The sequence below is a fragment of the Neovison vison genome, chromosome 12 (genome assembly GCF_020171115.1).
Source record: "Neovison vison isolate M4711 chromosome 12, ASM_NN_V1, whole genome shotgun sequence".
NCBI lineage: Eukaryota > Metazoa > Chordata > Mammalia > Carnivora > Mustelidae > Neogale > Neogale vison.
In genome coordinates, this window is record NC_058102.1 from 102363199 (window position 1) to 102388986 (window position 25788).

Here is a 25788-nt window from a genome sequence, read left to right on the forward strand (position 1 = left end):
GGCGTGAGTGATGCCCAGGCCTTGGCTTGAGGGGTGAGGTTTTCGGCCGTGGGAGCTGCCAGTGTCCTGTGCAGGGAACCGGGACCCATCACAGTGGCCCTCAGGCGGGTTGTGCATTGGGGGTGCGCAGGGCACGTGACTGATCTCTTTCCCTCCAGCTGTCCTCTAAGACAGAGAGACAAGCTGTTCACTGTGCCTGGGGTGTTCCCCTCTGCCTTAGCCCCTGACGATTTTGAACTGTCTTTTCTAATGGGGGAGCTAGAGATTGGCCTGTAGCACCCTTGACCTAGAAGGTCTTCTTTGCAGGAGGTGGCTATTCAAGGAGGCTAAATAAGGAAGGGAGCCTCAGTGCTGCATAGCGGCAAGAAATAGGACGGAGAGGAAACTTCTGCATTGCTCTTTTTACCCCAAGGGTCTCTTATTTGACTGTCCCTTCACTGTACCTGGAGGAGAAATTCTCCAGACATCAGAGAAGCCTCTGGGGGTGCCTGGGTGGCTCAGTGGATTAAGCCTCTGCCTTCGGCTCAGCTCATGATCTCAGGGTCCTGGGATCGAGCCCCGCATCGGGCTCTCTGCTTGACAGGAAGCCTGCTTCCCCATCTTTCTCCGCCTGCCTCTCTGCCTACTTGTGATCTCTCTCTGTGTGTCAAATAAATAAAATATTAAAAAAAAAAAAACCAAACAGAGAAGCCTCTGGCAAGAAAAGGGGCATCACTCAAGGGCTTATGTCAGCATCAGAGACTCCTTTAAATCACCCCCCCCTTTTTTTTTCAATGAAGCAAATGAGACGGATCATCTCAGATAATAACCACAATAGTCTATCATGGTCCCAAATCCTCAGTGGGGAGCTAGACCTCACACACAGCATATGGGCACACCAGGAGCTCCCTGGCATTCCCCAAGCATCTGGCACACACTCTGAGGACAGTCTTTAGGTATCTATCCAACAGCGAGGTGACTCTAACCTCAACCGCAGGGGACTCAATACTCAAAAGCTCAGAATGTGAGAGATTGGCTCATTTTCACAACTGCCTCATTAGGATGCCAACAGAGGTGCAAATCGTTAAGGCTAGATTCAGCAGAGCAGAAAAGTCCATGATTTACGAGGTGCGCAGTCAGCTGGCCGCTGCACCGGACACGTGTTCCTGGCCACAATGCAAAGACAAAGGAGCTGTTTGGGCCCATGTGATGGTGTAGACATCCTACCCAGGGGTGTTTCTCTGTGTGGCCTGTCCTCCGGGGGAGATGTAAGAATGTGGCATGGGACCGAGGGTTTGGGGAAAAGGTCGGGAGTCTGCATCCTACGCACTTGAGCGGGGGGCCGGGGTGGGGTGGGGGTGGGGGTAGGGAAGGAGCTCTTTGCTGGGGGGCAGATCTTGGAGTGCAGAAAGAGCACCTGAATAGGAACAGGGTAGAGGGCCTGAGTTCTCTGTTCAGGCTTTACTCACCCTGGGGTGAGCGTTTGTTCTTTCTCTGAGCCTCGATTGCTTTACCCGTGACATGGGCGTATAATTCCTGTTCTGCCTTCCTCACACATCGGCTGTGGGCCCGAAGGGGTTGTAGAATCGTAGGGATAGCCTCAATTCTTTTTGTAAATAACTAAGTCTCAGTCACAGAGGCTCTGTCGACCTCCTCCTGTCCACAGGAGAGAGCCAAGAAGGGCCCGTTTTCTTAAATTTTTGTTCTGTTGTGGACTAAAGCTTTTGTAGATACAATAGCAATGAATGATCAGAAAAAAGAAACAGAAAGCAAGGACATACAAAATATGTACAAAATGTGCCCTCCCATTTTTATTTGATTCAACAGATGTGATGTATTACTCAAGCCAATTGCCGCAGGATTTTCCCAGTGCCTTTCATTTGCATACTCATTATCACAGAATGACACTGGCCAGGGGACCACGCTGTTGAAGACTGCCTCTCTCTGTCCTTACAAGGCATGGCTCCGTGTCCACTGTAAGACCAGCAACTGTCTGAAAATGTTGGGAATGGATTGGGGGTCCCTCCTCTTTGCAGTCTGTGCCCGGCCTGGCATCTGCTTAGAGCTGGGGTTTCCTGGCCCCTTTGTCTGCTCCTGATACTGGTGCAAAGGTCTCCTTGAACAGGACAAAGCCGGGAGGGATGCTTTTGATACATGGCCAGTGTCCTTCTAGGTAAATGCTTAGTGGAGAAGCTGAGTGGGAAGGGCACTGAATTGGAGTCCTGTCCTTCCAGGTGTGAACCCTGGCTCCTGACATTTACTTAATGGAGTGGCAAGTCACTTAAAATCCTTGAGTCTAATTTTTCTCATCTGTAAAACTTAATTAGAAGGGCAGTTGGGAGGACTGGCAGTGACAGTGGCGGGGTCATGGAAGCTGCTTAGTAAGTGGTACTTTGATGACCGCTGTTAGAAGCTTGGGGAGGAAAACTATGAATCGTATTATGAACAGAGAGATGCTATAGGAAGTTATCACACACTGGGAGTAATTTTAAGACCTCAGTGTCCACATTCGGAGGCCCTTGAGATCAATCAAATAAGGGGGTTGCATTAGAAAGATTTCCATCTTTTTCTTAAGTTCAAAAATTGAGTGGATTTGCCTTTGTTGGAATATTACCCACTTTTACCACGAGGTGGCAGCAAAGCACAACCCACTGCCCAGCTCACTCGTTCAGCCACCTGGTTAATTCTCTTCAGGAGCAGGATCCAGTGGTGAAGTGAGAAGGAGCCCTAAGGACTCGGGGTTTCTGCCCCTTCTACCACACGGGAGTCTGAGGAAAGACAGGATCCAGAACCACTCAAGGCAACATAGTTCTATCCTGGAAATCCTGGTTTCCTGATTCCCAGGCTGGGATCCTTCGGCCCTATTTGCCTCCCTCTTTCCTGCGAGGTGGTCTTGGATAGTGTGGCACCCCAGTGTGGGGGACGCTGACTTACTCTCTGAAATCTAGAAGTGACACTTTCCTAGCGGTACCTAATTCAGCTGCTACGAGGAAGCCCTTGGCAGCTAGGAAACGTGTTCATCTCTCTGGTCCTTTCATGCCTGTTTTTCTCACTGGCCCAGTATGAGGACTAAAGAAGCTATGGCATTGCTTTTTTGAAATGTAAAGTTTGGGGCTCCGGGGCCCATTGGGGGTGGGCCTCACCATGTGGGCACTGTAATCCTCTGAGATGTAATTTTAAAAGGCCCCGAAAGCCTCTCTGTCTCAAAAATATCTTCTACTCCTTATATGACTGGTCACCTAATCGGGCCTACTGACATAAAGGGAGCAAAAATTCATTTTGGCTAACAAGAGTTTTAGAAAAGCTTTTCTAAATTTAAATTTAAATTTAAATTCTCAGAGGAAGTCATTCACACCTTAGTGTGAATTATTTAATCAGGTTCTTGCCTCAGTAACAAACACCTAGCTGTAATCAGCTGCATTGAGCTGGAAGTATTGACGGGATAGGGGGAATGAACAAAGGATAGCTGGGAGGCAAAAAAGATTTTGGAGAATGGGTCAGTACAGTGTTCATGCATGGGGGCTGGGTGGGGCAAAGGGGAGGATGGTGCCTTTTCAGAGAAGAGCAACAAAACCAATTTTTTTCTACTTCATAATTTTTCTTGGAGCTGCCCAATACCTAGTACCTAGTACCTTGTTCTTAGCATGAACCATTCTTCCTCAAGATGGCCCAAGGTGATGGATAGTGACAATGATTTCTGCCAGTTTCCTTCTCAAGTCTTGGAAGGACATTTGTTAACTTTGTCTTATTATCGTTCTGGTGTTCCAAAGGGACAAACACTCGGCAGAGATGGTTTACTTTATTTTGAATGTGATTCTTAAGTGACTTTTCCCAGCTGGGGACTGCTGTCCTGACTTACCCTATGTGTCTGACCAGTCCTCATCTGGATCCTCTATCCTCTTCATCCCCTGTGTTGTGCCTTTATCTTTCAGTCTCCAGGGATTTTTTTTTTTTTTTTTTTTTAATGCTTTAGGACTCTCTGGGTGTTTTTGGCTGAACTGATGTTATTTGATCTTCTCTCCCAAGTCAGAGCCTGTACTGAGGTGAGGCCTGGAAACCCTCTTCTTTCCTTTTAAGGTTTTGCTTTGTCCCCTCTCTAGTAGCTCTCACTTGTGGATCTAACTCCATACCCCTGTTGTCTATAGAAGTCCTCCTCCAGTACAGAGGTCCTATTTTTAAAAAAGATTTTATTCATTTTTTTGACAAAGAGACACAGTGAGAGAGGGAACACAAGCAGGGGGAGTGGGAGAGGGAGGAGCAGGCTCCTCTCACTGAGCAGGGAGCGCCAGGCGGGACCCTGGGTTCATGACTTGAGCTGAAGGCTGACACTTAACGACCAAGCCACCCAGGGCGCCCCCCCCAAATTCCTTTTTTAATACTGTAATCCATCCGTGGGTCAGGGCAAAGAGGAGCCTTGTGGTTTGTCAGTGAGAGTGCAGAAGGAGGAAATGGGAGCAGCAGTGGTGGCTTTATCTCACGACCAAGCTGGCATTTAAGTTTATGTCCGTTGGAAGGGGGCTGGACTCACCCATGGGCCCTGGGTGTGCAGCGCTTTTGTTAATGGGCTGAATATCCTGAAGAGAGGTAGAAACAGCCAGCATGCAGACCAGGAGGTGTGGGAGCCTCCACTCGGCCTGCTCAAAGGAAAAGGGGTAGTGCATGTTCTGGTGAGGTGAGGTGAGGTGAGGTGAGGTGAGGTGAGGCGAGGTGAGGTGGGCAGATCTCTGTTTCCTGGAATCGGACTCTGTGCATCACGTTTGTCTCAATAATGTTTCCAATAGAGAGACTTACTGTCTGGTGTCCGTCGTCGGTAGATGTGGGGGCTGGAGAGCGCATCAAGTTTCTCCAGCCGATGCAGCGGTCATTCTCAGAGTAGCCACTAGGTGGCAGGCCTCAGACTTAAGTCAAGGCTGATGAAGCTTGGGGGTGGGGGATGGATATGTGGGAATGAACCCTAACTGGGACAGCTTCTGAAGGCTGTGGCAGAAACAGAGCCTGCCTCCTCCCTGTGCCTCCCCTTCCCTGTGCCTCCCAAGCTGCCATCTTCTCTGCTGGGTGCCTAAGCTCACTGTCTTCCAAGAGTGGGACATGGTGGACCCGCTTCTTCCTCATTCTCTGCGTTCCCACCCTCCCCCTTAGGTGTTGAGGACTTAGGGTTGGATGAAGGTGGTGGTGAAGTAGTGGAGGTCGTTCTTCCCATCCCCTCCCAACACACACACACACACACACTTAGCTTATGGTTCCTGACATGAAAGCCCTTTGTTCAGGCCCAGGCTGCCCTGTTGCCAGAGCCTTGTGGGAACTCGGGCTTGTCTGCGGAGTGACTGGAGCACACAGATCCTGACATACAGACCAGGAGCTCCTCACCCCTTAGGTAGCTCTGGCACAGAAGTGCCATGGTCCCTTCACCTGAGGGTGACCCAGGGCTCTTTGAGATCACCTGCCATTAGGCCACTCCAGAGCAGACAGCCACAGCTGCCCCATCACCCCCCCGGGGCTGGGACAGAAGCATGTCCGCACACTGGGGTCAGAGGGTTTGGACAGCTCTTCTGGGACCCACTGGAGCCAGTGGTCTTAGTTCTTTTGTCCCCCTGAGGAGTATGACACGCTCACATAGTGCTTTCTTCATGGGCGGAGGGCAGGGAAGCAGAGCATCCCCCCCGTGGAAGGTGTCAGAATCCTGGGGGACTGGGTGAGGAGTGGACTTGTGGGGCTCCAGCAAGCCCCCAGACTCTGACTTTGGCCCATTCCTGTCTGTGACCAATATGCAGCCTTCATCTCCAGTGCATTAAATGCATTTAAATTTTATTAAATATATCATCCATCTTTTCTGTTGGAAACATAATACAGGCTCACTGATGAACATTTGGGGAAAAAAAATTAAAAACCAAAGATGAAAATAAAATTCCTCTATTCCTCTATCTCAGCCTTCCATTCGGATGGAACTTCTGTATTTCCTTCTAGTCTTTTTTGAGATCCATATATGTATATATATGAGTGTGTGTATAGTTTTGATAGATATATATGTCATATATATATTTATAATTGGGACCATATGTATGTAAACTTTTCCTTGTTTTAAAAATGAACAGCCTCAGTGTCTCTCACAGCATTTAAAAGTCTTCCAAAGCGCCCTTCCAAGAGCTGCAGAGGATGCCAGTACCTGGAGATTCTTTAATAGAATTCAACATTTTCCTATTATCAAACACTTGGTTGTTTCCATTTTTTGCAATGATAAATGTTTCTGCATTAACCTTTGTCCATAAGTCTCTTTCCTGTGGAGAAATCCTCTGTGTGGAATTACTGGGTCTGTGATATGCACATTCCAGGGGCTTTGGCCACAGGTTACCACACAGTCTTCACCATGGTCCCAGCAGGGTATGAGGGCAGAGGGTGGACGGAGTGTCTCCAGCTGAGGGAGGAGGCATCTGTGTGGATAGGGGCACATGTTTGCTGAGCCCCAGCTGGGGCGTGGGTTCCCTGGCCTGGCCTGTGGCTGAGGCTGTCTTCCCAGCACTCATTATGGCCCCCAAGACATTTGGATTCCTTTCCCTTAGGTCCGGCATGAGAACAAGTGTGTGGCTCTGGAAAGGTGTCCCTGCTTCCATCAAGGCAGAGAGTACGCCCCAGGAGAAACCGTGAAAATTGACTGCAACACTTGGTAAGGCCTGGGAGAGGCTTTCCTGGGTGGGGACTGGAGCCCTTGGGGTTGGGTTAATGAGAGTGGGGATGTGGGGGCCGACACGGCCACAGGGCCTTTGGCACTTGCCTCTGACACCCTGTGGGAACATGGTTGTTCTTTTCCATTTCTCTGTGCCTCTTTTTCTCTATCTGTAAAGTGGGGGAGAATCTTTATTCTCCCCTGTGCTCACCCTACACAGGCAGTCTCCTGGAGAGTAGCATTCCCAAGACGGACCGTGGCCCTTATGGGTCACTGCACGTGTGGCCAAGCTGCCGAAAGGCATGGGCTTTGGAGGTTCCTTCTCTGGCCTCATAATGTCCCCTCAGCATACTGTAAATGTCCTTGTAATGGCATAGTTCACCAAGGACCTTCTGAGTGTAGCTGATTTTCTTCTTTCCTCTCTGTGGCTACCCTTCACTGGCCCTTTGCTCTGCTCACTCACCATGCTGTGACTTCTGGGCTGTGCACAGCTTCAGGGGAAGGCCTACGTGGACAGAGGCAGCCAGGGCTGGGACCTGGAGGAGCTTAGCTGTCCCTCGGGTCAGAGCTTACCACCTCTGATGCACAGAGCGGGCTTCCTGATGTCAGCTCTGGTTACTGGGTGGTGGGGGGGATGGGGCGCCGTGATAGTGGGCAAATCACTGTAGATTTAAATATAGCTATGTACACACAAAACCTCTCCTGGCAGAAGTTGATGGTCGATCACTATTTTCCCAGCTCAGAACTTTCCTGCTGTTGTGTCTCGTTTTCCCCATTCACCTCAGAGGGCTCTCAACCTCAGTGTACCTCTTCTGTAGAGACCCCATGGCTGTTCTCAGGCATCTTCCAGGGAGACTGAACTTTGGCAAATCCACAGCAGGCTGTCCTCAGAGCGTCTCTCCCTGGCTGCCCCATCCCCGTGGGTGAACTGTTTGCTTCTTTGCCTCCCTTTCCCCTTGTAACAGGAGAGCAGCATGGCTTCCCTCTCTCCTCCTCGGCCCTGTGCTCTAAAAATGTGACTGCTGATGACTGTGAACTGCCTTCCCACACCCACACCTCCCAGGTGTGGCTTCTAGAGACTTCCTGGAGGGCAGGGGTGGCACCCCAGAGTGATCTGCATTCCTTCACTGTCTCTCACTCCCCAATGCCCAGAAGAGCCCCTCACACCACAGCATCCAGCTGGTCATCCTGGCCATTACTCTTCCTAGTGTCTGTCGGGACCGGAAGTGGAACTGCACGGACCACGTGTGCGACGCCACCTGCTCTGCCATTGGCATGGCGCACTACCTCACCTTTGATGGGCTCAAATACCTGTTCCCTGGGGAGTGCCAGTACGTTCTGGTGCAGGTGAGCGTGAGGGAGGGCAGGGTGCTCTCTGTCTTTGGGGGGTGCTGGGAGGTGCTGACTGCCCTTTGGGGGTTTCTGGATCATATTCTGCTGTTCTGTCTGTGGAAACAGCTCTGGGGCTAGTTTCTACTGCAGCAATTTTCCAGCCCCTAGAAGAGGGGCCTGAAACTCAGAGCAATGGTCCATTTTCCTTCAGCTGACCCAGAGACTTTACAAGAACAGGGCAGAAACTCCTTTGTTGACTGGGATGGGTGTGGGGGCAAGGCTACCCCCAGCCCAAGTTAGCACCCACATGAATAGCTAAAGCATCGGTTCCTTTTGGCAGACAGCCTCAGTCAGGACTTACAGGGGAGAGGGGAGCTCAGGCTAGACTCAGCCCCTTCACCCTCCCTGCTGGTGAGTGGCCCAGGACTGGGGGACAGTTGGAATAATCTCTGGAGTTGGCCTCCCGCCCTATGATCCTGTTGTCCAACATTTCCATTTCGAACCTAGTCCAGTTCAGAAGGGGGGGCACAGAAAAGTCGTACTGCCCAGAAAATCCTAGCTGGTAAGGGGACCCTCCATCTCCCTCTCCCCGCCATGTGGATTACTGTAAACTTCTCTTACTCGTTGACACCAAAGTGAGTAAGCAAGGAGATAGGAGTGCTTTTCTCATGGGGGATGAGACAACTTGATGCTGCGAAGCTTTAAACAAATGTGGTCTGTCTCCATTCTTGGGAAGAAGGGTAGGGGCTTGGCGTGGTCTCAAGGGAAGACCACAGACCCATAGGAGCCTCAGCCCCAGAGAGAGAGGCTGTGGGGCCCCATAAACCAGGTAGTGAGTGTGCCTGAGCATGCTTGTCTGCAGAACATACTGGGAGTGGGGCAGAAGCGGCAGCAGAGCAGAGCATGCTGGGAGTGGGGCGGAACCAGCAGCAACGCAGAGCATGCTGGGAGTGGGGTGAAATCGGCAGCAGCATAATGCATGCTGGGAGTGGGGCAGAAGCGGCAGCAGAGCAGAGCATGCTGGGAGTGGGGCAGAACCGGCAGCAACACAGAGCATATTGGGAGTGGGGCGGAACCAGCAGCAGCACAGGGCATGCTGGGAGTTGGTGGAACTGGCCGCAGAGTGAACAGCTGTGGGCAGAGCATGCTGGGAGCGAGCATTGGCATCAGCTAACCAAGCTTCCATCTTCCGTGCCCCGGTGTGGCCCCGGAAAGGCAGCGTGCTGGGGAGACAAACAGGACATGCTCATCGTGAAGTGATTTTACTGACACTTATGAACCTGGGGTGTATCCCGGTCTAGAGCTGTGCTACAGATTATATCTGGCAGCCTTTCAGTTATCTGCCTCCCAATGTTAGTAGCAAAAGACGAGGTGACACCAGCTCTAGGGCTCAACCACCCAGCCGATTTCAAATGTGAGCACCCAGACAGCACTCACTGGTTCAGTGCTATGAGAAGCAGCTGGTCAGATCTGCTCCCCGCTTTTCCCTTGCCCAGGCAAAGCTTTCCCAAGTGGGCCAGTTTTAGAGTCCATTTCAAATTGTGCTGCTTCGTGGGTTGCTTGTTTTCCTTCATAGCCAGTCCTGTTGTCCCCTTCTGATACTTTGTCCTGGATCTTCCCCTTTCTCCCTTCTTCCTTTGGGACATGTTGTCAAGACTTGACTTTTTTTGAGCCAAATTTCAGCTGACTGCCAAGAGCCATGAATAAAGCACCTGCACCTTTGTTCCCTCATTTACCTTTCACAGTCCCATTAACACAGACCAGTTTAACTTAACAATCCCACCATTGGCTGATTCTGTCTTTTAGAGGGACAGATTGTGTGTGTGTGTATTGGGGGGGGCATCAGAGAGGTAAGTGACTTGCTCTATGTATCCAATAAGTGGCAACACAAAGGCTCACACCTTTTGGGGGGTCTTTCTTTCCCTCCTATCATACCATAGCAATAGACGCCATGGGGCGGTTTTTGCCAGAAATGTCCCCTCTTTCCTTAATTTTTATGCAGTTGACCAGCAGGGACCAGCAGTCCCTCATCCTCTATTCCCAACCAGAGTGGGTATAGCTCAGTGCCATGGAGCTGTGTCATGGACCTTTGGTTACATTTCTGGGCTGACAGTCCAGAGGGATTCAACTGGAATCAAGAGCCACAAACTGTCCCAGTTAGCTGGGTAAGACTAAGCACTAACCAGTTCTGGGTAGGGGCCTTTAGGCTGATGTGTTCAGCAAAGCATACCACAGGCCTTTTCCCTCTCCCCTTCTCCCTCCTTCACTCCCTTGTGCACGTTGACTCTGGTTCGTATGTCATGGTTGAAGATAACACACCTGTCCCTTCTCCCCCACACACATCTCATCCTCTTTCCCTCTCTCTCAATTTCATTCTGTTTCTCTGTCTCACACACACACGTGCATCGCACACACACACATGTGCACGGACATGGTAATATCTTTTAACATGTATCCTTCAATGGTCTGAGATGATGAGATACCCATCTTCCAATCCGGGGAGAGAGAACGGAGATAATATTCCTCTCCCGGGACCCCCTTTCCCCAGGATTACTGTGACGGCAACCTTGGGACCTTCCGGATCCTGGTGGGGAATGAGGGGTGCAGCTACCCTTCAGTGAAATGCAAGAAGCGGGTCACCATCCTGGTGGAAGGAGGAGAGATTGAACTGTTTGACGGGGAGGTGAGTGCCAGCCTTCCCCCTCCACCCTCATAACCCCGTTGTTCTCCCATCAGCCAATTAAGAGCAGGCATCAGGCATTGTTTAGAGCTTGTGTGGTGGGATATTGTACGGCCATTAGAGGGCATGAGGTAGAGCTGTATCATCTGACCTTGACGTGATCTGTGAGAAGAACAAGTTGCAGATGACTGTGGATAACGCAACCCCATTTTAATAAAGGGCAGAGATGTGTGTGGAGAAGAACGTGTAACTGGCAAAGCACAGTGCTTACCTCTGGAGTGTGGAGTGGGGGCTGGAGGGCAGGAGGCCTTTCCCTTTCATGTATGCATCTGTAGATGAAATATAGAGATATGAATATACAAACAGCATGCATACACACCAACACACACATATGCATGCATACATGCACATGACACAGATATGTCACACATATACATATATGCACCACACATGGTATGTATATATCCACACGTGCACACATATAAAACACATTTATACATGCATGTGCATACATAACATATATGTAGCAAGGGAGCCACCATACATATGCATATGCACATGCACGTATGTACACATGTATACATGGCACACATGACATGTATACATGTGTCATGTACCACATACATGTACATAATATAAACACATATCACATATGTGCATAGACACATATTTATCATATCTACATATCTGTACACATCTATATATCTATCATCTACATGTACATCAGCTATACATGTATATACAACATGCATATATATACATATACACATGTAATATATACACATGTAGTATATGCACATAGCATACACATATATAATACACATACATATTTACATATCCATCATATACAAACATATATGCACAAATATATACAGTATATGTAACACTCATAAACATCTATTTTGGGAAGTAATGGTGTTTTGGGGGATTTTGACTTTATGTTTTTCAGTTCTTTTTAGATAAAATCTTTCTAAAGGAGCTCAAAAGAGAAGTAATCAGATTCAGTCCTTATGTACTAAGAGTTTATGAAGTGGTTCTCAGAAGGGTACAGAAGAACCACCTAGAATTTTGTTTAAGATAGTGACCCTAGAGTCTACTAAGATTTTGAGTCATTGGGTCTGAGTGGGACCCCAGAATCTGCATGTGGAATGCCAGGGAGACTGGGCACCACCATTCTGCTTCTGCTGGTCTGGAAAGGGAAGCATCTTGTACTGGGGAGACCAGGCTCTGGGTTCAGACCTGTCCTGGTACCTTCATTTTGTTCCATGGCCTCAGCCCGCATCCCTGCCTTCCTGCAAATATGCACCACCGATCTTAGGGGACCTAGGGGCAAATTCCCCATTATTACTGTAGGTCAGCAGTGTCAACTCAGTTTCAGAGGACAGATGACAATGGTGATGTCCAATAGGAGGTGTGCACTTATGATTAGCTCTGCGTGTGGTATGTCACTAAGGAGAGAATGCTTGCAAAGGGATCACAGGCCCTTAGCAATGACTCCAGTTTTACAAATCAGTCAGCCAAACATGCTGAAATGGGCTCTGAGTGTTCAGCACTGGTGACAAGCGTGCTAAGTCAAGGGCTCAGGTCAGAGTCCTTCTGGAAATGGAAATCCATGATTCTGGCCATTAGTGCTGAGCTCCTCAGTGTCCCTTTTCTGTCAGCAGTGGCTCCTGATGGCAGGGACTCTGGGGAGCAGGGTGGGGAGAAGGAAAGGGAAGTGTTCATTTATATAAATGGATAGAATTTTATGTAAATTGCTTAGAAATGCTTCAAATCATGTTCATGTTAAAACCAATTTAGGGGACCACATGCATTTAATGATCAAGTATCAAAAAATTCTTTTTTTTTTTTTTGGCACAGTGATGGCTATTTTCCACTAGTTGGCTTCATTGTATTTTTAATCTCCTAATTATGATTTTGCTGCGTTCTATGCTGTCATCGGCTAGTCATAGGATTATTGGCCAGTGATAGGCAAGACGGACCCAGAAGTGTCCAGGCAGGGTGCTGGCCTGGAAGGGACATGCTCTGACCAGGTGGGGTGAACAACTTGTGGTTCCGGGGGGGCTGCAGCAGCAGGCAGGGGTGTGGGGTAGAGGGAGGAGCATATCCCCCCTGCCTGCTCTCCACTCTCTGTTCTCTCTCACCTTCAGGTGAATGTGAAGAAGCCCATGAAGGATGAGACCCACTTTGAAGTGGTGGAGTCCGGTCATTATGTCATCCTGCTGCTGGGCAAGGCGCTCTCCGTGGTCTGGGACCGCCGCCTGAGCATCTCCGTGAGCCTGAAGCGGACATACCAGGTCAAGGGCTCTTCTCTGTTTCCTCTTCGTCTCGTCTGTGACTTACTGTTTGCACCTTCCTCAGCCCACTGGCTTGCCCACCATCACGGGAGAGAGTGGGTGACCCTCTAGCCCAGTCTCCCTCCTGACACACATAAGACTGTGGATTCCATGTGTGGGGTCAGCTTTGGCTGTTTCTTGAGTCAGCCGCGTAGGAAGGATGGTGGGGGGCCCCCGCCTCCCCCAACCCAGCAAAGAGTTCCTTGACTGGCCATGCTAGGCAGGCAGTTTCTACCCACAGAAGAAGGAAGTGAAAGATCAGACAACAGCTTTTCTTAAGTTTTCTTAACTTAAAGAGGCAAACCGATCACGCACACTATTAGGAAAACCCTGGGAAATATTCTGGCATGTGGCCTTGCCATGGAGCCATCCACCAGCCCAGTGTGAGAGCTATTTGCAGAACTGCTGATATGCTGCTTTTGTGAAAGCGATGGTATTTGTGGCCAGGTTCTGACAGTGTGTTGAGACCTTGTTTTTCTGATGAGCGTGGGACAAGTCTCTGCATACTCTGGTGGCTGATTTAGTCTTGGAGCCTCTCTGACCGCACCGTTCATTTCAGCTGTCCTGAGGTGAGGCTACATGGCCCTTATTTCTTGTGGTCACCCATTCTCTTTCTGGAAAGCATTAACAATTCACACATTCATTTATTCACCAAATCCTTACTAAACTCTCATTGCGTCAAGCATTATTCTGGACACTGTGGATACAGTAGGGAAGAAACCACATGTATATCATACAAACATACACACATACATATATAATATATATTGTTACTATTTGGTGTAATATATATTATTATAGATACACATATATATGTAACATATATATAGATACATATATATATATGTAACATATATATAGATACATATATATATGTAACATATATATAGATACATATATATATATTATTATAGATACACATATATATGTAACTATATATGTATCTACACATCCATACCTGCGTGTGTGTGTGTGTGTGTGTCTGTATTATATATATATATATATGACCGTTTGTGTCTATATTATATATATATATATATATATATATGCTGCTGTAACAAACTACCACAAACTTAGTGGCTTAAAACAGCAGCATAAATTTATTACCTTAAGGTTCTGGAGGTCAAAAGTATAAAGCAGATTGGCAGGGCTGCTTTCTCTTGGAGGCTTTAGGAGAGAAACCATTTCCATGCCTTGTCTAGCTTCTAGGGGCCACCCACATTCCTTGGTTTGTGGTCCCATCCTCCATGTTCAAAACTAAGAACACAGCCTCTTCCAGTCTCCCTCTATGTTCCTGTCACCTCACCCTCCTCACTCTGATGCCCTCGCCGCCCCCTTGTAAGACCCTGTGATTATCCCGAGCCTACTTACATTGTCCAGGACCCCCTCTCCATCCCAAGGTCCTTAACCCAAACACATCTACGATGTTCCTTTTGCCACGTGTGGATTAGGGCATGAACATCTTTGGAGGGGGGGGCCTGTGGTGTTTCCCTTTACAACCCTGGTGGAGATCATATTCTAGTCGGGCTATTATTTTAGCTTGGTTGGTCTGATGAGACCTGAAGGTGACATGAAGAGTCTTCAGGGAAGGGAGGGAGTGAGTCATGTAAATATTCAGACAAGAGAGTTCAGGCAGGTGGAATAGCATATGCAAAGGCCCTCCGATGGATGGAGTTTGGAGCATTTAAGCAAGGAGGCCAGTGTGGCTGGAGAGGAGGGACTGGAGTGAGTGGTAGTTTACAAGGACAGGGGCTGTACACTGGGGCCCTGAGGCCTTTGTCCAACTGTGAGAACATTCTTCTTACCTGTTCCCCAGTAAGTTCACCCTTGTACCAAAACAAATTCTCCGTATTGAAGTGAACTAGAGCAAGTCACATCTCTCTGTGCCAGTCACATCTCTCTTGGCACAGAGAGATGTGACTCTAAATATGTGGCTCTAAATATGTTTCAAGAGCATCACACTTGTTTCTTTTCCAGGCCAGATAGTTCCAGTTCTTTACATAGTCCTTATGCGGTGGTTTCCATTCATTCAGTAACAACTTGTTTGGGACCCGTAGCTGGGCACGTGTGTGCCTGTGGTACGCATGAGGGGTGAACACGGAGACAGATGAGATATGATATGGACTCTGGTGGCATTCTGTATACAGCAGAATCCCGGCCAGCCTGTTCTGGACTGACATTCAGTTGCTCAGATAACGGGCTTGATTGTCTGCAGTAAAATAGGACCAGAACATTCCCTCTTAGGACCTGTACACTCTCATTGACAATGTTGAAGCAGCTCCCTCTGCTCGGCCTGTTGCTGGGGAGAGAGATGAACTGTGTTTAGCTCTAAGATGGGCTGTGTGAGGAAGCCTAGGAGAGACCACGGTGGGGACGCGGATTTTTCCATCGTCCTGGTCTGCTCCTGGCTCTCTGTCCTCATCCCTCTCCCTGCCGCCACTTCCTCTGATGAGCCTGCCTCCTCTGCTGCCCCGGGGAGCCCTCCTTTCCCCGAATCAGAGAGTTTGCCCTGAGGTTTAGGGTGCTCATGACCTCCTCTTGTCTGTCAGGAGCGGGTGTGTGGTCTGTGTGGGAATTTTGATGGCATCCAGAACAATGACTTCACCAGCAGCAGCCTCCAGGTGGAAGAGGACCCCGTGGACTTTGGAAATTCCTGGAAAGTGAACCCGCAGTGTGCCGACACCAGCAAAGTATGTCTGGGCTTTCCGCATGGCCTGGACCCCAGCGGCCTGCTTCCCGGAGCGTCACCCCACCCCCAGTACTCTCATGGAGGCTGGGGGGGTGGGGTAGGGTGTGGGGCGGTTTGAATGGCTGGGGTGGCAGGGCTGGCCAGGAGGGTCTCTGGGATCCTTCTGGGTTGATGGTTGGGGGTCTGTCTGTGTCCTCTTGCCCTGCCCACCAGGTGCCCCAGGACTCGTCTCCTGCTGTCTGCCATAACAACCTCATGAAGCAGGCGATGGTGGACTCCTCCTGCAGGATCCTCACCAGTGACATTTTCCGGGACTGCAACAGGCTGGTGAGGGCTGGTGGGGAATAGAGGCAAGAGAGCCCTGAGGGTTCGTCCCGTGGCTTGGGCCCTCAGAGCGTGAGCTTTGCCCTGTGGACGCAACCTCGGAGGCTTAGAAGGGACCTGTATCACGTCAGCTCTCTGGTCCCTTTCTTGGCTTCAGGCTGGGAGACAGAAAGCGTGGTGGCTGGGGTAGGAGGAGAGTGACGCCCTGTGAATCATTTCTTCTTCCACGCAAAGTATAGCTCTTCTGGGCACCTGTCAGTGTTTCTCCTTGGGCCTTCATCTTAGGGCTTGTCCCCCACCCCCGCCACCATCCCCCACCCCGCAGGATCTTGTCTCCCGCATGAGAGCCAGGATTTCATCCTCCTGTTCCTGCTGCGTGTCCGGCCTGAGCACCCCCTGCCCTCACAAAACCCTTTAGCAGGAACTCTTCTCAGGGCCGATACTCAGGGATTTTTGAGGCCTTGTTGAGACTTCTTTTAGGGTCTTTATCTCAAAGGGTGACAAGCAGTTCCCCCAAGTTGAATCGTGTTCTGTCTCTGTATGAATGTATATACGCAAGTGTGCGGGTGCCTGTGTGGGTCCGTGTGTGGTTACGTACGTACGTGCACACAGCCACATACACGCACGCTGCTCTGTGGCACCAACGTGGGAACATCCGGCCGAATTCCTGTACTCAGTGCTCCTTCTCCTGTCCTCTGATTTGTGGTCCCTGAGGATATGGCACAGCTGGTTTTGGGGAATCCCTGGGCATCTGAGCTGGAGGAATGCCGAGAGCCTGGCAGCCAGGGAAATCAGGATTGTTGGATTGTCTTGGGAACAATGACCCACTTAGTGTCGTTCCTGTCACAACTGGCCTTGGAGAAGGCCAGTGTGGGCAGCAGTGTGGGGGGTGGGGGTGGGGAAGGGGGAAGCGGTTTCTATGGCTGAGGGTGGGTGGGGGATGGGTAGGCTTGGGGGCAGAGTCCGGGGAGCCCAGGCCGGCCTGGCTGTCCAGGGAATAGCCCCACAGCACCTCAGTGAGGCAATGTAAGCAGTCTGATGCGTCTCCTCCTTCGCTTTGCTGAATGGAGGCAAAGGAGGAAGGTGCCAGCTTGTACGTCTTTGTTTTGTGTAGAAACACGCAAATATCCATGAGGTTGGGAGTGGGTTATGGGAATGGCTGGCAGGCTGAGCAGGTATGTGGAAAGATGGATCAAAGAGAATGTTCTGAAAAATTCTAAGGCACATTACGTTCTATGAAAGGCCAGCAGCACTCCTGTATCCAACTCTGCTTATTGGAGTCCAGATTAGAACCTGGGAATTATGCCTCTGTACCTATTCCATGTTTGGGCCCCTGTCCAGCATGTCTCCTTCCAGCCAGAGGCCCCCATTGCCTGACTCTGGCCCCCAGAACATTCTCTCCCAGACCAAGAGCCCGAGTTCCTAAGTTCTGCCCAGGCCGAGGCCCACCCCAAGGTTCCCTTGCAGGTGGACCCTGAGCCATATCTGGACGTTTGCATCTACGACTCCTGCTCTTGCGAGTCCATTGGGGACTGCGCCTGCTTCTGCGACACCATTGCTGCCTACGCCCTTGTGTGTGCCCAGCACGGCAACGTGGTGGCCTGGAGGACAGCCACATTGTGTCGTGAGTCCTGATGTCCCTCACGATCTTGAACACCCACCCTCCCCCCTCATGAGTCTAGACCTCAAAGTGGGGTGCGGGAGGACTCCTTCATGGGAGAGAAGGCAGAGCTCCCGTATGGGGACCGATGGCCGAGGGCTGAGGGGAGTGAGCACATCAAGTGAGTCAGGAGGGACGGGGGCAGCGACTGAAGACATTAATATCTAGAGAAATTCCAGAAGAGGGAGAAGATGGAGCAGCGATGAAGAGAAGAGGGAAGTCAATATAATAATTATATTCAGTATCTTTTAATTAGATGCCAACGTGAGCAGGCAACGCACACATTTCTACAGAGTCTTCCTCGGGTGGGGGCAGCTGATTGTTTTTATATGGAAAACTGATTGAGAACGTTTGGTTCCTAGTTGGGTGCTTTATTTATCTTTTTAAAGATTCTTTAATTTAATTCTTTTTAAAGAATTTATTTATTTGAGAGAAGGAGAGTGAGCATGAGCAGGGGGAAGGAGGGAGAAAGGGGAGCAGACTCCCCACTGAGCAGGAAGCCCAATGCGGGACTCAATACCAGGACCCTGGGGCATTATTTTATCCCAAAGCAGATGTTTAACCAACTGAGCCACCCAGGCACCCCTGATTAGGTGCTTAAAACATCAACAGCCTCAAATATTAGTGACTGCCCTGGCTGCTTAGTTCCCCACCATCACCATTGCCTCCCCCAGGGCCATGGCCCCCACGGGTCTCTCCACTGTCTCTTTGGGGGACTTGGGTGCAGGCCTGGCTTCTCGGGTTGCACAGACTGGTCGTGTTCTGTTTCCACAGCCCAGAACTGTGAGGAGAGGAACCTCCACGAGAATGGGTATGAGTGCGAGTGGCGTTATAACAGCTGTGCCCCTGCCTGTCCCATCACGTGCCAGCACCCTGAGCCACTGGCATGCCCTGTGCAGTGTGTCGAAGGCTGCCATGCACACTGCCCTCCAGGTAAGGCACCTGCCCCGTGGTCGGGACTGGCGGGAAGGCTGGGCTGGGCTGTCAGGAAGGGTGCCTCCCCCGGGGCTCCTCCTCCGCCCCGCCCAGCGCTGCCCTGTCCCTGTCCCTGCCACCCTGGGCTTTGCTTCTAGGTGCTCTTTCATCCAAGCCAGGCCAGCCATGGTTTTGTCAGGCTGAGCTCCTGCACGGGGCTTGCGCACCCCTATTTATGGGTTTTTCACCGAGAGCATGTTCTGATAGAATGTTCTGCAAGGATGGGAAAGCTCTGCTGCAGTGTGGCTGCTGTGTCTGAGAAATTGAATTTTCGGTTTTGTTTAGTGTCAGCTCACATTTTAATTTAACTAGTGGCCTGTGGCAACTACCTTAGTGGGTAGCACAGATGTGGAGTAATTAGCTATATTCTTTGCTGGCATGAAATGACCCTTGGAGAGAAGATTTCATTTGTCTGGAGGCTTGGGTGTGGTGAGAGAGGTTGAAGGAATACCCCTTCCTGGTCTGGCAGAGAGATGAATCAAGGCCCAAAGAAGGAAAGTTCCTCCCTCGGAGGTGAGATGCCCCTTGAGGGAGGAAGGCAGAGCGAGCCTCCAGGACCGGTCCCTGTAGTTAAAACCGAGTCTTCCTTGTGTGAAAGGTGAGAGTTCTGGCTGCTAACAAAGGATGTGTCACGCAGGGAAAATCCTAGATGAGCTTTTGCAGACCTGTATCGACCCTGAAGACTGTCCTGTGTGTGAGGTGGCTGGTCGTCGCTTGGCCCCGGGAAAGAAGATCACCTTGAACCCCGATGACCCTGAGCACTGCCAGATTTGGTAACACAGACCCTCTGGTGTTGGAGGGAAAGAATCTTACTGTCTTCTCTGGGTCCTGCTCAGAGGTGGTTGTGTGGGAATGAACTCTGCTATGTGAATTGAGAAGTTGAATGCTGAGTTTATTTTGTTTCTAGAGTCTGCTTCTCTTTCTTTAAGGACAGATCCCATTGCTTTCCAAGAAAACACCTCTTAAGAGGCTGGGGTTTTGGGCCTCTTCTCACTTAAGAAAGAAGGTGGTCTCTTATTGCTCCTGGAGGTCACATCTAGCCCAAACACAGGTGCCTCTGGGAGTCAAATTTTTTTTTTTTTACTCAGAGCCCCAACTGCTCCATGTGACATAAACCTCTTGGGGCCACAACTGAGGTCCCCGGATGGGGCTTTTGTGTTTGAGAGGGAAGACACTCATCATGGCACCCCAGGCTCCCACTCAGATTGCCTCTGAGCACTGGCCTTTAGGGAAGTGAGAAGAAGTCCTTAGGGCAGGCTCTGAGCTTTCTGGAGCTCTGCTCCCAAGTTGGGAACATGTATTCAGACCTCGAGGTATTTAATACCACACCCTGACACTGATGGAGCCTTATGGGAACTTGAACTCGAGAACTTAAATTTTCTGGGGAAAGGCTGTGGCCACAGCTGCCAGAATCAGACCCCACCACCGCCATCTGTACAAACAAGGGAGAACACTGCCTGGGGTAAATTTTCTAGCAGACACAGGAAACTAGAAAGTCTGTCACTCACACATTGTTGACCAGGGATTGAAGCAATAAATCGCATGGGCCACAGGGAAGTAGGAATTAACTTCCTGGTAAGATCCTGCTGGCCTACCTTCCCCATGTTGAAACAGAGGCTGTAAGGAATAAAGAAGGGGGTGAACCCAACACTGGCTTGGGGTTCTGAGCCACCCAGGCATGAGAGCTTAGAGCCCTCTCCCAGCCTCCTCCTGCGGCCTGTGGGGAGGGACAGCAACCAGGGAGCAGACTGTGGCTTCATACAGCTGTGGGTAGTAATTCCAAAGCAGGCTGGGGACATCGCCTGGGAGGCAAGCCATGGGGACCCTTCTCAGGGCTCAGGGCACTGTGGCCTCTCAACTTTACTGTGGGTGCTGAAGGCAAGTTGCTTCGAAGGCAGAGTGTACAAGTAGGAGAAGGTCTCTGTGGGTCTGTGGGTCTCTCTCATAGGGCAACTTGGTTTTCACCCGTGGTCTGGCATACTTTGCCATTTCTAGGACACTGGTGAGGAGTGACCAGAAGGGACTGGAAACTTAGCCTGGTAGTGCCGGAATTTATGTGAGGGCAAAGGCCCTGCCACAGGCTTGGGGTATGTGCTTGGGCCTGGGCGCAGGGTCTAGGTGCTCCCTGGCACATGACAGCTGCTCACCATGTGGTTGTTGGAGGAATGAAAGAATGAGCCACTGTTTTCCCCCTAATATCTAGACCTTCCTGAATACAATTTCCATCTTTATTCTGGGATAAAGTTGGGATTTTGAATCTTTGTTCATCTTCCGAAAATGTTTTCACTCCACTTTTTCCTGTTTTTCTTAAGGCACAATGTATTAAACATGGTACGAAATTAATTCAGTTTAAATTCTGGTACAATAAATACCATAAAGCATTTATCTTCAATAGGACATTCACATGCCCTGGCCAGCATCAACATTTTAGAGCAGTATTTGTTTTTGGAGACCCTTGCAAGAGAGTTTGGATTACAGTTAAATATTGATCCTGCTAGAGGTATAGGTTGAGAAGACATTGACTTTGGATGGCTGTGAGGATGGCCTAGAAGCAAGAAGGGTTCTTTCTTGGGTGGGACAAGGGGTTAGAGCTTTGGCTTCTACAATAAAGGGAGGTCTTTGCTGTATGTGCACAGGTGCTGTTTGGGGACCTTTGTTAAAAAACGTTGGGTCCCTTGGGTGGGGAGTGGTCCATGGGAGCTCAGTTCAGGTAGGCCAGGCAGGTTGTTCTACGGGAAGGTTTGGAGGGGTTCTAGATAAGGTCAAGAAGTGCCCAGAGGTTCTCCCTGAGCCATATCTGGTCTTCTCTCTCCACCGCAGTCATTGCGAGGGCGTCAACTTCACCTGTGAGGCCTGCAGGGAGCCTGGAGGCCTTGTGGTGCCCCCCACGGAAGGCCCCGTTGGCTCTCCCACCCCGTACGTGGAGGACACCCCCGAGCCGCCCCTCCACGACTTCTACTGCAGCCGGCTTCTGGACCTGGTTTTCCTGCTAGACGGCTCCTCTAAGCTGTCTGAGGGCGAGTTCCAAGTGCTGAAGGTCTTTGTGGTGGGCATGATGGAGCGTCTGCACATCTCCCAGAAGCGCATCCGCGTGGCCGTCGTGGAGTACCACGAAGGCTCCCACGCCTACCTTGAGCTCCAGGACCGGAAGCGGCCCTCGGAGCTGCGGCGCATCGCCAGCCAAGTGAGGTACGTGGGCAGCGAGGTGGCCTCCACCAGCGAGGTCCTCAAGTACACGCTGTTCCAGATCTTCGGCAAGATCGACCGCCCCGAAGCGTCCCGCATCGCCCTGCTCCTCACGGCCAGCCAGCAGCCCCCGAAGCTGGCCCGCAATCTGGTCCGCTATGTGCAGGGCCTGAAGAAGAAGAAAGTCATCGTGATCCCCGTGGGCATCGGGCCCCACATCAACCTCAAGCAGATCCGCAACATCGAGAAGCAGGCCCCCGAGAACAAGGCCTTCGTGCTCAGCGGTGTGGACGAGCTGGAGCAGCGGAGGGACGAGATTATCAGCTACCTGTGTGACCTGGCCCCCGAAGCACCCCGCCCTACCCAGCAGCCCCCTGTGTTGCCGGTCACTGTGGGTCCGGAGCTCTTGGGGGCCCCATCGTCGGGACCCAGCAGGAACTCCATGGTTCTGGATGTGGTGTTCCTCTTGGAAGGCTCAGACAAAATTGGAGAGGCCAACTTCAACAAGAGCAGGGACTTCATGGAGGAGGTGATCCGGCGGATGGACGTGAGCCAGGACGGCGTCCATGTCACGGTGCTGCAGTACTCCTACGCCGTGGCCGTGGAGTACACCTTCAGTGAGGCCCAGTCCAAGGGTGAGGTCCTGCAGCACGTGCGGGAGATCCGATTCCGGGGCGGCAACGGGACCAACACTGGGCTGGCCCTGCAGTACTTGTCTGAGCACAGCTTCTCCGTCAGCCAGGGGGACCGGGAGCAGGTCCCTAACCTGGTCTACATGGTCACGGGAAACCCCGCCTCTGATGAGATCAAGCGGATGCCTGGAGACATCCAGGTGGTGCCCATCGGAGTGGGCCCTCACGCCGACCCGCAGGAGCTGGAGAGGATTAGCTGGCCCAGTGCCCCCATCCTCATTCAGGACTTTGAGAGGCTCCCCCGAGAGGCCCCTGATTTGGTGCTGCAGAGGTGCTGCTCCGGAGAGGGGCCGCAGCCCCCCATCCCCGTCCCCAGCCCAGGTAGGCGGGCACCTTGCCCTATGCGAGGGCTGCCGAGGGTGGGCGGAGCTACAGTTCTTGGGTTCTGACCCTGCTTCCCTGCTCTGTGCCTTCAGTCAAACCCTGGCCTGTAGAGTGCCTTGTTTCCTCACCTGCCAGCCAGGGGGGATGCATCAGTGATCCTTTTGTGGGGGTGGAGGGACATATTTTCTTACTGAGTGTGATTGTAAATTCAAAGGCTACACGAGGCTGTTGTTACAATGTAAACAATGTCAAGGATACAGAGTGAAAGATACAAGTCTTGCTTTATCGCGCAGCCTCATCCCCACCCAGCCCACGCCTTGCTTTGGAGGTAACCAGTTACATGGGGTGACTCTCAGCTTTGACCACGTGGGGTGGATAAAAGCACTCCTAGTACCTGGTAATCTTTGGGGCAAGACCAGGAAGTTAGGTGACAGGTTTGAGCTTCAAATTCTGGAGCCCTTAGTTTGAAATTCAACTCTTGCCACTTACCAGCTGGCTAATTTGGAACAACTTACTGTTGGTAATAATTTTGGGGTAGCTTTGAGTGAGCATCTCTGTGTAATACTCTGCTCATGTGTAAAATGGAGATAACAACAGTGCTTGTAAAATGCTTAGAACGGTACCCAGCACATAGACAAGGGCTCAAAAGCTGATTACCACCAGAGCTATGTGACTGCCTTCTTAACTGAAGCTAATGTCTAATTGGGTCCCAGTTCTTGAGCATAGGAGTGTTCAAGACCTTCTTTGCGGGTGTTTGAGACTATCCCAGAATCATTAACTTCTTTTTTTTTCTCCCCCCAAAGAGCTTTATTTTTTTTTTCTAATTGAAGTGTAATTAACACACAGTATTCTATTAGTTTCAAGTGTACCACATAGTGACTCAATAATTCGAGACATTTCTCAGTGCTCTTCACGATAAGTGTGCTTTTAATCCCCTGAGAGCACAGAAGTTCGTCCCCCAGCCCTGGGCGGCCACTCCGTCTCCTTTAGCCATCCATCTCCCTGCTGTGCCGCTCTGGTATTTTGCTCAGTTCTAGAAGAGTTGCAGTCTCCAGTTACCGAGGGAGCCGATATCTCTCGCTTTCATCTCTAGGTATATAAACTACCTTTGGGTGGGCTTGGAGTCTTTCCAATGTGTCCAGACCTGGGGCACTCATGGGCCTCTCTCGCTCCTCCCCGGCCCGTGTTCCCACTGTGCGGGACCAACAGAGACACCCTCCCCTTCATGGTTCTGCGCAGCGGGCAGCATCCTGCTCACCCTTGGATGTACTGGGTGCCGCGGGGGGCCTGGTGCCAGCCCCGCTGCTGGCCCCTGTGTGCTCCCCCTCTGCTCTCTTGGCAGACTGCAGCCAGCCCCTGGACGTGGCCCTCCTCCTGGACGGCTCCTCCAGCTTTCCCGCTTCTTACTTCGAGGAGATGAAGAGTTTCGCCAAGGCTTTCATTTCCAGAGCTAATATAGGTGAGCGATGTCCCGGGTGGTGCATCCTGGGGGTCCCCACCGGATCCAGAGTGTGATTCCCACGTTGTCTTTCCCGCCAGGGCCCCAGCTCACGCAGGTCTCAGTGCTGCAGTACGGGAGCACCACCACTGCTGCCGTGCCGTGGAACGTGGCCTACGAGAAAGCCCATCTCCTGAGCCACGTGGACATCATGCAACGGGAAGGAGGCCTCAGCCACATCGGTAATCTGCCACAGTGGCCAGGAACACCATCCGGTCTTAACTCCTGGCATCTGGGACCGAGCGACCTTGGCCGGTCTCTTGGCTCGTTGGGCTAGTTTCCTTTCTGGGAAAGCACGCAGGCCTTGCTGCTCTTCCGGATCTCCTGTGTTTCCCTGCCTCCGAATCGTTCTGTTCTGACCACCTAAGGATCTGCCATGAGATGGGCTGCCTGACGTTCCTGCAGTCGGGACTGACTTGGCGTGGCCCGTTTTCCACCGGCAGGGGGTGCTTTGGACTATGCTGTGCGGTACATCACCTCTGAAGTGCATGGTGCCCGGCCCGGAGCCTCGAAGGCGGTGGTCATCGTTGTCACCGATGTCTCCGCAGATTCGGTGGAGGCTGCAGCCGACGCCGCCACATCCAACCGTAAGTGTCTGGTGTTCAATGCCGAGACTCTCCTGGACCCCTAGAGCACCAGGAGTGGGCCCGGGGGTGGGGGTGCTTCCGGGTGCTTCTGGATGGTTATGAGTGCTACAGAGCCCCCCATGGCCTGGTTTCAAACAGCAGGAAGTGGCCCAATCCCCGTGTTACTTGGAAACCTGACAGGAATAAATATGCATCTGTCCTTCATTGATCTTTATGCTTTCTACTGTGACCTATAATTTCTCCACATTTTCCGTGTGCATCCAGGGCTGGGTCAGACTGCCACACCTTTCCCTTCTGAGGTGGTGTCCTTGCTCTGTCCCCACTCTCACCATGTCTGAGGCCAGAGTGACTCATTATGGGGCCGTGGGAACTATCAACCCTAACAGGCATGGGCGGGGTGCTGGTTGGACAAGAGAAAGGGTGCAGCTTCAGGAAAGGGACAGGTGTGGGCATGACCCAGCCTTGGTGCCCCATGCGAACTTGTGCTGTGAGTGGCTATGGAACATGAGCCAGAGCAGGTGACATCGTGCCCAGGGAGGCCCAGGTGAGTGGAATCATGTTAAGTCCTTGCGTGGCCACCTGGAGACCTGTTCATCCTTCAAAACCCTGCTCTGGAGTTGTCTTTGCTCTGATGTCTTCCTAAGAGAGTTCTTTACTCTCTTTTCTGTGTCTCATCTGAACAACTAGCAGGAGCAAGTCACACTGTGTTTGTTGGCTGCATAGCTGTTTCTCATCAAACCTGTGGGTCTTGGAAGGCCAGGGCAACAGCTTGCTTATTGTCCTGTATCTGTGCATGGTGCACAAAAAAGGAGGCCATCTAATGTTTGTTGAATGAATGAAGGGGAGTTTATGAAATTGATTATTT

The 25788-nt window shown here is 51.1% G+C and overlaps 1 protein-coding gene across 2 annotated transcripts in view; it reads left to right on the top strand.

Moving 5' to 3' along the window:
• The window catches only part of VWF (von Willebrand factor), a 137076-nt gene that overhangs the window by 67223 nt on the left and 44065 nt on the right, over window positions 1-25788 (top strand). For both annotated transcript variants that reach the window (XM_044228748.1, XM_044228749.1), the window contains exons 19-31: window positions 6537-6640; window positions 7849-7987; window positions 10521-10655; window positions 12803-12949; window positions 15538-15678; window positions 15891-16004; window positions 17469-17625; window positions 18436-18594; window positions 19274-19409; window positions 21457-22835; window positions 24181-24297; window positions 24378-24518; window positions 24780-24923. In XM_044228748.1, coding sequence (XP_044084683.1) covers window positions 6537-6640; window positions 7849-7987; window positions 10521-10655; window positions 12803-12949; window positions 15538-15678; window positions 15891-16004; window positions 17469-17625; window positions 18436-18594; window positions 19274-19409; window positions 21457-22835; window positions 24181-24297; window positions 24378-24518; window positions 24780-24923 — 3013 coding nt within the window. The remainder of the gene's footprint in view (window positions 1-6536; window positions 6641-7848; window positions 7988-10520; window positions 10656-12802; window positions 12950-15537; window positions 15679-15890; window positions 16005-17468; window positions 17626-18435; window positions 18595-19273; window positions 19410-21456; window positions 22836-24180; window positions 24298-24377; window positions 24519-24779; window positions 24924-25788) is intronic.